General features: G+C 40.1%; 1 protein-coding gene across 4 annotated transcripts in view; it reads left to right on the forward strand.

Moving 5' to 3' along the window:
* The first annotated feature begins 3,167 nt into the window (after window positions 1–3,167).
* Window positions 3,168–13,239, forward strand: part of trpm4a (transient receptor potential cation channel, subfamily M, member 4a) — a 102,552-nt gene continuing 92,480 nt past the window's right edge. For 2 of the 4 annotated variants that reach the window (XR_009824488.1, XM_062036360.1), the window contains exons 1-3: window positions 3,168–3,894; window positions 5,071–5,258; window positions 7,328–7,470. Coding sequence is in view for 3 of the 4 variants with exons in the window: in XM_062036360.1 (XP_061892344.1) it covers window positions 5,231–5,258; window positions 7,328–7,470 (171 nt within the window). In the remaining variant the exon portion in view is untranslated. The remainder of the gene's footprint in view (window positions 3,895–5,070; window positions 5,259–7,327; window positions 7,471–13,239) is intronic. The other 2 variants (XM_062036362.1, XM_062036361.1) reach the window with 2 other exon arrangements.

Consider the following 13,239-nt stretch of genomic DNA (forward strand, 5'->3'; position numbering starts at 1 on the left):
TTAATCGATTTAATCGATTAATTGTTGCAGCCCTAGTTTGAACATTGTATTTGTGTTGTAAAATGACCAAAATTCATTGGTCAAATCAATGTCAGAAACCGACATTGAATAAACGTAGTCAAAAAGCATGTTGTTTCAACGTTGTATTTGTGTTGTGAAATGACCAAAATTCAATGGTCAAATCAACTTCAGAAACCAACATTGAATAAACGTCGTCAAAAAGCATGTTGTTCCAATGTTATATTCGTGTTGTGAAATGACCAAAATTCAATGGTCAAATTAACGTAGTCAAAAAGCATGTTGTTTCAACGTTGTATTTGTGTTGTAAAATGACCAAAATTCAATGGTCAAATCAACGTCAGAAACCAACATTGAATAAACGTAGTCAAAAAGCATGTTGTTTCAACGTTGTATTTGTGTTGTGAAATGACCAAAATTCAATGGTCAAATCAACTTCAGAAACCAACATTGAATAAACTCGTCAAAAAGCATGTTGTTTCAATGTTATATTCGTGTTGTGAAATGGCATTCAATGGTCAAATAAACGTAGTCAAAAAGCATGTTGTTTCAACGTTGTATTTGTGTTGTAAAATGACCAAAATTCAATGGTCAAATCAACGTCAGAAACCAACATTGAATAAAAGTCGTCAAAAAGGATGTTGTTCCAACGTTGTATTTGTGTTGCAAAATGACCAAAATTCAATGGTCAAATCAACGTCACAACCTGACATTGAATAAACTTAGTCAAAAATAATGTTTCAATGTTGTATTTGTGTTGCAAAATGACCAAAATTCAATGGTCAAATCAACGTCAGAAACCAACATTGAATAAACGTAGTCAAAAAGCATGTTGTTTCAACGTTGTATTTGTGTTGTGAAATGACCAAAATTCAATGGTCAAATCAACTTCAGAAACCAACATTGAATAAACGTCATCAAAAAGCATGTTGTTTCAATGTTATATTCGTGTTGTGAAATGACCAAAATTCAATGGTCAAATAAACGTAGTCAAAAAGCATGTTGTTTCAACGTTGTATTTGTGTTGTAAAATGACCAAAATTCAATGGTCAAATCAACTTCAGAAACCAACATTGAATAAACGTCGTCAAAAAGCATGTTGTTCCAACGTTGTATTTGTGTTGTAAAATGACCAAAATTCAATGGTCAAATCAACGTCGGAAACCAACATTGAATAAATGTCGTCAAAAAGCATGTTTCAATGTTGTATTTGTGTTGTGAAATGACAAATTCAATGGTCAAATCAACGTCGTCAAAAAGCATGTTATTTCAACGTATTTGTGTTGTGAAATGACCAAAATTCAATGGTCAAATCAACGTCAGAAACCAACATTGAATAAACGTCGTCAAAAAGCATGTTGTTTAGCTTTTATATTTTATAAGATATATTTTTTGTAAGAACCACAATTAATAAATATATTTCAGTGAATAACTTATTGTTCAAATCTGTATATAAATATGTACATAAAGTGTTGTAATTATATTGTAAAATGGATGGATGGATGGACGTTTAAAACAAAACTGTTATTATTAATTAGTAAGTATACATTTTCTGAGCCTTTTTAGAGAAAATCATATCATTGTAGTACATTATGCAAATTGCTCGATGATGTCATGGTGACCACGCCCATAGCCACGCCCCCACCGCCACAGGTATCTTGGCAGTTTATGGGAAACACTGAATATAGTATTTACAGATATACTATTTCCAATATAGTGTTTACACATTTAATGACTTTGAAGTCGAGCACAAAGCTATACGACACATTTTCGGCCATTGAAAGTGTTGAGAGGATAAAACATTTTTTTGAAGGGCCACACTTTGGACAAGTGGAGGCTCGTACTTCACTCTTACATAACAATGTCGGGGTAAAAAACAGAGGAAGTAAATACGTTCGTTACCTCGCACAACCTTGTCACGCCACGATGATGTTGCTCTAATTACCTGCGAGGAACTCACACTTGGCAACCACCTGAAGGTAGAGGCAGAGTTGGGGGAAGGGATGACGTCAGCATGGGCGGGGCCACACGCTTAAAGCAGACGTGAGCGATACGGCAAATTATGGCACCGATCTGATACCAAGTAACCGCGGGGCCAGTATTGCCATCGATACGGCTACTTTTTACTTTTAATATTCAAACTTATATGATATAAGATATATAAATATAATTCACTTCACTTAATACAATTATTTTTTTAAATTATTTTTTTTTTTACTCACTTTTATTACACGGGGTATGGCCCACATACAATTTGTGCCAAATAAAAGTAAATAGTCGGGATGTTCCAATCAGGGTTTTATGCTGCTGATTCCAACACCAATCATCCATGAGTGAGATCGGCCGATACCGATCACATGTATTAACTTTACATTTCCCCATGTATTTATGGTGAGTGCTACCTTAACAATATCAACACCATTTTTTTTAAGTATCTCCTCATTCTCTTTCATTGGACACAATTGTTTGATGAAAACAAAGTCAATATTACACAATTACTAAACAAAAGCAAAAAAAAAAAAACACTACTCATTTTATATACCTTAGTTTTTGCCCTCAAAGTCCTCGGAATTATTGGCGTCACTTCTGGAAACGTTAATGTAATCGATCATTTCAACTGCGCAAACCGGCACGAACAAATGAGACTATTTTGTTATTGTTTGGAACATAAATTAGACTGTTTTCGGGTTGGCTTGTGACGTCACTTCCGGAACTGTTTATCTTTAATAACTCCAAAAGTATTGCAAAACCATCGACAATTTGAACTGCACAAACGACTGAGACCATTTCCACGATGATGTCACTTGCAGAAATTTGAAATGTTAAGAAAACGAAAACTGTCACGCTTGGGTCGCCTGATAGCGATTATTTTGATCCACGATAAGATAGCAGGAGACAGGGTGCGGATAGCAGGAGACAGGGTGCGGATACAAGGTATTTCATATAAACTAAGACAAAAAAGCTTCTAAGGGTCTTAAAGGCCTACTGAAATGAATTTTTTTTATTTAAACGGGAATAGCAGATCCATTCTATGTGTCATACTTGATCATTTCGCGATATTGCCATATTTTTGCTGAAAGGATTTAGTAGAGAAAATCGACGATAAAGTTCGCAACTTTTGCTCGCTGATAAAAAAAAGCCTTGCCCCTACCGGAAGTAGCGTGACGTCACAAGCGGTAGTGCTGCTCACAATTCCCCGTTGTTTACAATGGAGCGAGAGATATTCGGAGCGAGAAAACGACGATTACCCCATTAATTTGAGCGAGGATGAAATATTTGTGGATGAGGAACGTTAGAGTGACGGACTAGAATGCAGTTCAAGAGATATCTTTTTTCGCTCTGACCGTAACTTAGGTACAAGCTGGCTCATTGGAATCCACACTCTCTCCTTTTTCTGTTGTGGATCACGGATTTGTATTTCAAACCACCTCGGATACTATATCCTCTTGAAAATGAGAGTCGAGAAGGCGAAATGGACATTCACAGTGACTTTTATCTCCACGACGATACATCGGCGAAGCTCTTTAGCATGAGCTAACGTGATAGCGTCTGTCTCAAATGCAGATAGAAACAAAATAAACAAATCCCTGACTGGAAGGATAGACAGAAGATCAACAATACTACTATCAGGAGACACCGAACCAAACACTGGACATGTAAATACACGGTTAATGCTGTGCCGCCTGACGAAGCCTAGCAATGGTGTTGCTAATGACGCCATTGAAGCTAACTTAGCTACGGGACCTCGTCAGAGCTATGATAAAAAACATTAGCGCTCCACCTACGCCAGCCCTCATCTGCTCATCAACACCCGTGCTCACCTGCGTTCCAGCGATCGACGATGCGGTCGGCGGCCCGGAGACGTAGGAAGTCAAGGTGAGGTCGCCGGTGTTGTACCGAAATCTGTTACCCATCGAAATTTGTAACTCCAGGGGGCGATGTTCCCATGGCGTTTGTTTGATGGTTAAACGGCAAGCCCAAGGAGGAGGAGAATAAGAACGCTTGCGTAAATGGCGTAAACTATCCTTAATGCTGAAACGTCACTTGTCAGAATTTCAGCATTAATAAATTACACAACAGCTGATACAATGGACTCATACTATAATGAAAGTAAGTCATTGATTTCCAGAATATGTGTAATTTATTAATGCTGAAATTCTGACAAGTGACGTTTCAGCATTAAGGATAGTTTACGCCATTTACGCAAGCGTTCTTCTCCTCCTCCTCTTTGGGCTTGCCGTTTAACCATCAAACAAACGCCATGTGAACATCGCCCCCTGGAGTTACAAATTCCGATGGGTAACAGATTTCGGTACAACACCGGCGCTAGTGTCTGCTATCCGACAAAGTCCTCCTTGTTGTGTTGCTGCAGCCAGCCGCTAATACACCGATCCCACCTACAACTTTCTTCTTTGCAGCCTCCATTGTTCATTAAACAAATTGCAAAAGATTCACCAACACAGATGTCCAGAATACTGTGGAATTTTGTCGAAGAAAACAGAGTGTCCAATAGGGTCCAAACACTTCCGTGGACCTCGCGACGTCACGCGCATACGTCATCCTCCAAAGGCGTTTTGAACCGGAAGTTCCCCGGGAAATGTAAAATGTCACTTTATAAGTTAACCCGGCCGTATTGGCATGTGTTGCAATGTTAAGATTTCATCATTGATATATAAACTATCAGACTGCGTGGTCGCTAGTAGTGGCTTTCAGTAGGCCTTTAAAAGTGCACGCCAAAAAAACACTAATGCGTTTGGGGATGCACAAAAATGCCTCGGACTACTTGGGTTGCCAGGAATTCACCGTAAAAAAACAGTCACCGTGTATTGGACGTTAGGGTGTGTTGATGTTGAATCCGTTAATTTTACAGTTAACTGTTTTTGCTTGAGGTAAATTACTTTGGAAACAAATGAATATATTGTTAACTTGTTTACAAAAAAACCTATAAAGTGTACACTGTAAAAAACATAATGCACAATTTACGGTACAACTGACAGCTGTACGTGTTTGCCAGGAATTTACCGTAAAACAAATGTTAGTGTCTCCTTTCAGTCTATCCCCAGGGTCATGTCTTTGGAGGTGGGATGACCCGGAATGAACATGCAAACTCCGCCCGGAAAGATCCGTAGTCCGGGAATCGAACCCAGGTTCCTTCACACTGTGAGGCACGAACACCATCCACTGCTCTGTCTGCAATTCTAGGATCTGCAAGATGCCTGCGTTTCCCAGACATGTGAGCGGTACATGAGGATTTTAACATGAAAATATTTGTACAACCTTTCACTGGACAACTCACGACACGGCCTTCCGCAACATGTTCCTTTAAGTGAGCTGTTAAATATGAGCTGTTAGATAGCTGCTTGGTTCATTTCGATGCAGTTTGTAGTGAAGCACAAAGACATAACATAACCCCTCTTTGTCTGAAACTACTTGCCACAAAAAAAACACATTGTTAGCCAAAAGTTAACTTGGCCAATGCTGTTTTTTATGAATTATAACCATAGTAATTTACAAATCCTGTTTCCATATGAGTTGGGAAATTGTGTCAGATGTAAATATAAACGGAATACAATGATTTGCAAATCCTTTTCAACCCATATTCAGTTGAATATGCTACAAAGACAACATATTTGATGTTCAAACTCATAAGCTTTCTTTTTTTTTTTTGCAAATAATAATTAACTTTAGAATTTCATGGCTGCAACACGTGCCAAAGTAGTTGGGAAAGGGCATGTTCACCACTGTGTTACATGGCCTTTCCTTTTAACAACACTCAGTAAAGGTTTGGGAACTGAGGAGACACATTTTTGAAGCTTCTCAGGTGGAATTCTTTCCCATTCTTGCTTGATGTACAGCTTAAGTTGTTCAACAGTCCGGGGGTCTCCCTTGTGCTATTTTAGGCTTCATAATGCGCCACACATTTTCAATGGGAGACAGGTCTGGACTACAGGCAGGCCAGTCTAGTACCCGCACTCTTTTACTATGAAGCCACGTTGATGTAACACATGGCTTGGCATTGTCTTGCTGAAATAAGCAGGGGCGTCCACGGTAACCTTGCTTGGATGGCAACATATGTTGCTCCAAAACATGTATGTACCTTTTAGCATTAATGGCGCCTTCACAGATGTGTGAGTTACCCATGTCTTGGGCACTAATACACCCCCATACCATCACACATGCTGGCTTTTACACTTCGCACCTATAACAATCCGGATGGTTCTTTTCCTCTTTGGTCCGGAGGACATGACGTCCACAGTTTCCAAAAACAATTTGAAGTGTGGACTCGTCAGACCACAGAACACTTTTCCACTTTGTATCAGTCCATCTTAGATGAGCTCGGGCCCAGCGAAGCCGACAGCGTCTCTGGGTGTTGTTGATAAACGGTTTTCGCCTTGAATAGGAGAGTTTTAACTTGCACTTACAGATGTAGCGACCAACTGTAGTTACTGACAGTGGGTTTCTGAAGTGTTCCTGAGCCCATGTGGTGATATCCTTTACACACTGATGTCGCTTGTTGATGCAGTACAGCCTGAGGGATGGAAGGTCACGGGCTTAGCTGCTTACGTGCAGTGATTTCTCCAGATTCTCTGAACCCTTTGATGATATTACGGAGCGTAGATGGTGAAATCCCTAAATTCCTTGCTATAGCTGCTTGAGAAAGGTTCTTCTTAAACTGTTCAACAATTTGCTCACGCATTTGTTGACAAAGTGGTGACCCTCGCCCCATCCTTGTTTGTGAATGACTGAGCATTTCATGGAATCTACTTTTATACCCAATCATGGCACCCACCTGTTCCCAAGTTGCCTGTTCATCTGTGGGATGTTCCAAATAAGTGTTTGATGAGCATTCCTCAACTTTATCAGTATTTATTGCCACCTTTCCCAACTTCTTTGTCACGTGTTGCTGGCATCAAATTCTAAAGTTAATGATTAATTGCAACAAAAAAAAAAAGTTTATCAGTTTGAACATCAAATATGTTGTCTTTGTAGCATATTCAACTGAATATGGGTTGAAAAGGATTTGCAAATCATTGTATTCCGTTTATATTTACATTTAACACAATTTCCCAACTCATATGGAAACGGGGTTTGTAGGTTATGTACTGTTTTTTGGTTTGCAGGAATCCACTGCATTTACTACTGTGAAAAACTATTTTAGATTTTCCGATGTTGCTATTCAACAATTGCTTTCCGTATTTTTTACGCCCATTTTTAACAGTGTGTACCAACAATATAAAACAAAATAAAACGCATTTGTGAAAACCCGCCTAACCCATTGTGCTACTGACTATGCTTGGTATCGACACAGTCAATACAGTATCTGGGTCATCCCGCCCAACCCTCTTAAGCGGCGAGTCCGGCAGGCGCTTCATCAGAGAAGGCAGGATGAAGGCGGCGGAGAAGCAGAAAGAAGTTCTTGTCAAGTCTCCGAGTAAGAAAGAGAAGGATAAGGTATGTGAGAACATTTTTTCGACAACGTTGCTGCCTTGTGTCACCTCAAAAAACAAACATTGAACAGAGACTTGACAAATCCTGCATTTTCACATACTGTCAAATGATTTCTAGAAGTCATGAAGCAGTAAAGCCACATGTTGTTTCGTAAGCATTGCCATACTAACACAGTAAAGGGTAACCTTAAAAATAATTACTAAGACTAAAAAAATTGGTCGAGAATGAATAAGGCATTTACTTTAAAATACTAGTCGTATAAGTTATTGTTGTATCAGTGGTAATACATTAGTAGTATCAAGGTAGAGTCAGTTAAGTATATGAATGAGTACTTTGTGTGTAAAGAAAAGGGAGCTCAAGGCGGCGACAGTGAAACAGGTCAAACCAGTCAGTCATCACTCATTAGATACGCTTAACAACTTTTGTATTAAGGACACACAACTTGCTTCAACTTGAATGGCACACTGACTGTTCCTTAAGGCCGTCCGATTGACGCAAATTTGCCACCTTCATGTAGACAACAAAAGTAAATCGGGCCATTGACCATGAATTGGGATTAGAAGCACATGATTTAGTTATATGACCCAATCCAAACAACCTTCCCTAGTCATGGCGCAAAAAAATAAAGAAAATGCAACTTACACAAAAAGTCAACACACATTGTCACATAATACAACCTGCTCACTGAACTTAGTGGATATTATAAACATGTCCAATCCATCCATTTTCTACCGCGTGTCCCTTTCGGGGCCAACACAGATAGAGAGACAACATTCACACTCCCATTCACACACTAGGGCCAATTTAGTGTTGCCAATCAACCTATCCCCAGGTGCATGTCCAATCACCACACATAATTCAAAATTATACCCATTTAAATTCACTACAATGCATGATGGGAAAAATGCAAAACACTCTTTCCACACTTATCCATGTAGAATAGGATAGGATAGGATAGGATAGGTCTTTATTGTCATTGCACAAGTACAACGAAACGTTGTTTTCAGCACAAAGCCGTTCAAGATTAGACAAACAAACAGTGTACAGGGTTACAGAACAGGAACGCTGATGGGTCGCCAAAAGGCGCCCCGTAAAAGATGGGGAAAAAGGTCAAACGCTGGGGAAGGATGAGTAAAAAAAATACAATCTAGACTGGGCTCCTAAGGGGGCCCAGTCTGGAGTGGGGAAAAAACCTCCATAGCAAAGCACATACACATATTACAACATACATCTGGAGATATCTAGCAACAGAGGGAGGGGAGTGCGGAGTCATGGTGGTTGGCCGCAGCTCTCAGGCGCTGACCATCCTTTCATCACTCCTATGGGATTTGCGTCGAGGGCGTTGGATTGGGGCGGGGCGGGGTGGGGTATGTATGTCCATCCATCCATCCATCCATCCATTTTCTACCGCTTGTCCCTTTCGGGGTCGCGGAGGGTGCTGTAGCCTATCTCAGCTGCATTCGGGCGGTAAGCGGGGTACACCCTGGACAAGTCGCCACCTCATCGCAGGGCCAACACAGATAGACAGACAACATTCACACTCACATTCACACACTAGGGCCAATTTAGTGTTGCCAATCAACCTATCCCCAGGTGTCCAATCACCACACATCATTCAAAATTATACCCATTTAAATTCACTACAATGCATGATGGGAAAAATGCAAAACACTCTTTCCACACTTATCCATGTAGGATAGGATAGGTCTTTATTGTCATTGCACAAGTACAACGAAACGTTGTTTTCAGCACAAAGCCGTTCAAGATTAGACAAACAAACAGTGTACAGGGTTACAGAACAGGAACGCTGATGGGTCGCCAAAAGGCGCCCCGTAAAAGATGGGGAAAAAGGTAAAACGCTGGGGAAGGATGAGTAAAAAAATACAATCTAGACTGGGCTCCTAAGGGGGCCCAGCCTGGAGTGGGGAAAAAACCTCCATAGCAAAGCACATATACATATTACAACATACATCTGGAGATATCTAGCAACAGAGGGAGGGGAGTGCGGGGTCATGGAGGTTGGCCGCAGCTCTCAGGCGCTGACCATCCTTTCATCACCCCTATGGGATTTGCGTCGAGGGCGTTGGATTGGGGCGGGGCGGGGTGGGGTATGTATGTCCATCCATCCATCCATTTTCTACCGCTTGTCCCTTTCGGGGTCGCGGAGGGTGCTGGAGCCTATCTCAGCTGCATTCGGGCGGTAGGCGGGGTACACCCTGGACAAGTCGCCACCTCATCGCAGGGCCAACACAGATAGAGAGACAACATTCACACTCACATTCACACACTAGGGCCAATTTAGTGTTGCCAATCAACCTATCCCCAGGTGTCCAATCACCACACATCATTCAAAATTATACCCATTTAAATTCACGACAGTGCATGATGGGAAAAATGCAAAACACTCTTTCCACACTTATCCATGTAGGATGGGATAGGTCTTTATTGTCATTGCACAAGTACAACGAAACGTTGTTTTCAGCACAAACCCGTTCAAGATTAGACAAACAAACAGTGTACAGGGTTACAGAACAGGAACGCTGATGGGTCGCCAAAAGGCGCCCCGTAAAAGATGGGGAAAAAGGTAAAACGCTGGGGAAGGATGAGTAAAAAAATACAATCTAGACTGGGCTCCTAAAGGGGCCCAGTCTAGATTGTATTGTAACCCTGTACACTGTTTGTTTGTCTAATCTTGAACGGGTTTGTGCTGAAAACAAAGTTTCGTTGTACTTGTGCAATGACAATAAAGACTGGGCTCCTAAGGGGGCCCAGTCTGGAGTGGGAAAAAACCTCCATAGCAAAGTACATATACATATTACAACATACATCTCCAGATATCTAGCAACAGAGGGAAGGGAGTGCGGGGTCATGGTGGTGGGCCGCAGCTCTCAGGCGCTGACCATCTGAGTTATTGTGTAGAAATATGGGGAAACAACTACAAATGTGCCCTTCATTCACTAACAAAAAAGATCAATTAGAATAATACATAATGTCGGATATAGCGAACATACAAACACGTTATTTATTGAATCACAAATATTGAAATTATGTTTGGCTTGGTTGATATCAGCATTTCAGTCATCAACAATTGCATCATCAGAGAAATGGACAATGAAACAGTGTAGGTCTGACTTGGTAGGATATGTACAGCGAGCAGTGAACATAGTGAGATCAGAAAGCATAAGAACAAGTATATACATTTGATTATTTACATTTGATTATTTACAATCCGGGGAGGTGGGATGTGGAAGGGGGAGGGTGTTAGTCAAGGGTTGAAGTTGCCTGGAGGTGTTCTTTTAGTGTGGTTTTGAAGGAGGATAGAGATGCACTTTCTTTTACACCTGTTGGAAGTGCATTCCATATTGATGTGGCATAGAAGGAGAATGAGTTAAGACCTTTGTTAGATCGGAATCTGGGTTTAACGTGGTTAGTGGAGCTCCCCCTGGTGTTGTGGTTATGGCGGTCATTTACGTTATGGAAGTAGTTTGACAAGTACTTCGGTATCAGGGAGGTCTGTTTTTAAAAGAGCGAAAACTGTATTTCTAGCGTAGTAACACATCGGCATGCTTTCGGTATTAGCTGTAAAAGCTAGCTACAGAAAGAGATAAGCTAATTTCAACGTCGGCACAAAACGTATTGGAGTTTGTTATGCACGACACTGCGATAAGACACCAATCTGTACTGACTGAAAAACATGAACAATGATATTACAGTGTCTGTACAGTATTAGCCCACATTTCATGTTTTGTTTGTACACAGCTAGCCAGACAGCGTATGTAGTTGTAATAACACGCATGACGTGCTGTGCGTCTCATGAACAACATTAGTTTTCCCCCGATTTATTTTGGTAAGCATTCCATGTTTCAATAACTTGGCTTCAAATTCCACATCTGCAGCTTCCAGTCTCTCAGCTTCTGTCTGTTCCAACGTCTCACACTTCCTTCGTGCTCCTTTTCTATAACCAGCAGTTCATCCTCCGTATGTTCAGCTTCAAAAAAGATAAGGTTGTGAATCCTCACTTGTCCAAAAATAGTGGTCTTTGTCGTCTGTTACCAAGTTGACCATGATTAGTACACACTCGTGTTTGATTCCGGAGGTAGGAACACACATTTGGTGCCAGAAGTCGGAAGTGAGCTGCTATGGAAACAGAAATAAACGTGCTAAAGAAATCAGTCAATGATTAAAATGACCAAAATACGGTAAATATTGTACATATTACATATTGTTATGAAGGTGTCTGTTACTACATTATATATATACTTGCAGTGTGTATATTGTACATATTACATATTGTTATGAAGGTGTCTGTTACTACATTATATATATACTTGCAGTGTGTATATTGTACATATTACATATTGTTATGAAGGTGTCTGTTACTACATTATATATATACTTGCAGTGTGTATATTGTACATATTACATATTGTTATGAAGGTGTCGGTTACTACATTATATATATACTTGCAGTGTGTATATTGTACATATTACATATTGTTATGAAGGTGTCTGTTACTACATTATATATATATATATATACATGCAGTGTGTATATAAAATGTTGATGGAGGGTTTTGAAGTTGTTTTAGAGGATTTGAAGGCCACAACGGTGAACCCCATTAGCTGCATCTTCAAAGTTTAATTGTCATGTCATGTACGGATGGATGTACTTTGTGGACGCCGTCTGCTCCGCGCGCTGTAAGTTTTTGCTGTCGTCCAGCATTCTGTTTTTGTTTACTTTGCAGCCAGTTCAGTTTTAGTTTCGTTTTGCATAGCCATCCCTAAGCTTTAATGCCTTTTTGTTTATTTTTGCTTTAAGCATTATATACCTTTTTACCTGCACACTGCCTACCGCTGTCGTCTGCGTATTGTGATCACGACAAACCATGTTCCCGACATCTACAAAGCAATTAGCTACCTGCTGCCACCTACTGATATGGAAGAGTATTACACGGTTACTGTGCCGAGCTCTTCACAGCACAGACAATAATTACTGGTTTGCACATTTTTTTTTTAACCCAATTAGGTGAAATTACATAATTTCCCACGGCACAAAACACTGGGCTAGAGTATAAAAATGAGTTTTAAGATGGGACTTAAATGCTTCTACTGAGGTAGCATCTCTAACTGTTACCGGGAGGGCATTCCAGAGTACTGGAGCCCAAATAGAAAACGCTCTATAGCCCGCAGACTTCCGAGCGATCTTTATCATCTTAAAAATCTAAAAGACATATGTGTTCTTGTCTCTCATAATGATTGTGAATGATAGGCAACATTCCAAAAACAGTGCAGTTCCCCTTTTAAGTTCACATTTCCTCCACACCATTGTTAAATTTTTTTTCCATCTACGCAAGTGGAGTTTACATAAAAACTGTTATGCAGATTTTGTCCAGGGCAGAAAAAAAACGACCGCAGATGACTGGCCCATCAATATAGTGATACGTATATGTGCCATGATGTACAGTACAGGCCAAAAGTTTGGACACACCTTCTCATTCAATGTTTTTATTTTATTTTCATGACTATTTACATTGTAGATTGTCACTGAAGGCATCAAAACTATGAATGAACACATGTGGAGTTATGTACTTCAGAAAAAAAGGTGAAATAATTGAAAACATGTTTTATATTCTACAAACCCCGTTTCCATATGAGTTGGGAAATTGTGTTAGATGTAAATATAAACGGAATACAATGATTTGCAAATCCATTTCAACCCATATTCAATTGAATGCACTACAAAGACAACATATTTGATGTTCAAACTCATAA

Source organism: Entelurus aequoreus, linkage group LG25, assembly GCF_033978785.1.
Source record: "Entelurus aequoreus isolate RoL-2023_Sb linkage group LG25, RoL_Eaeq_v1.1, whole genome shotgun sequence".
Lineage (NCBI taxonomy): Eukaryota > Metazoa > Chordata > Actinopteri > Syngnathiformes > Syngnathidae > Entelurus > Entelurus aequoreus.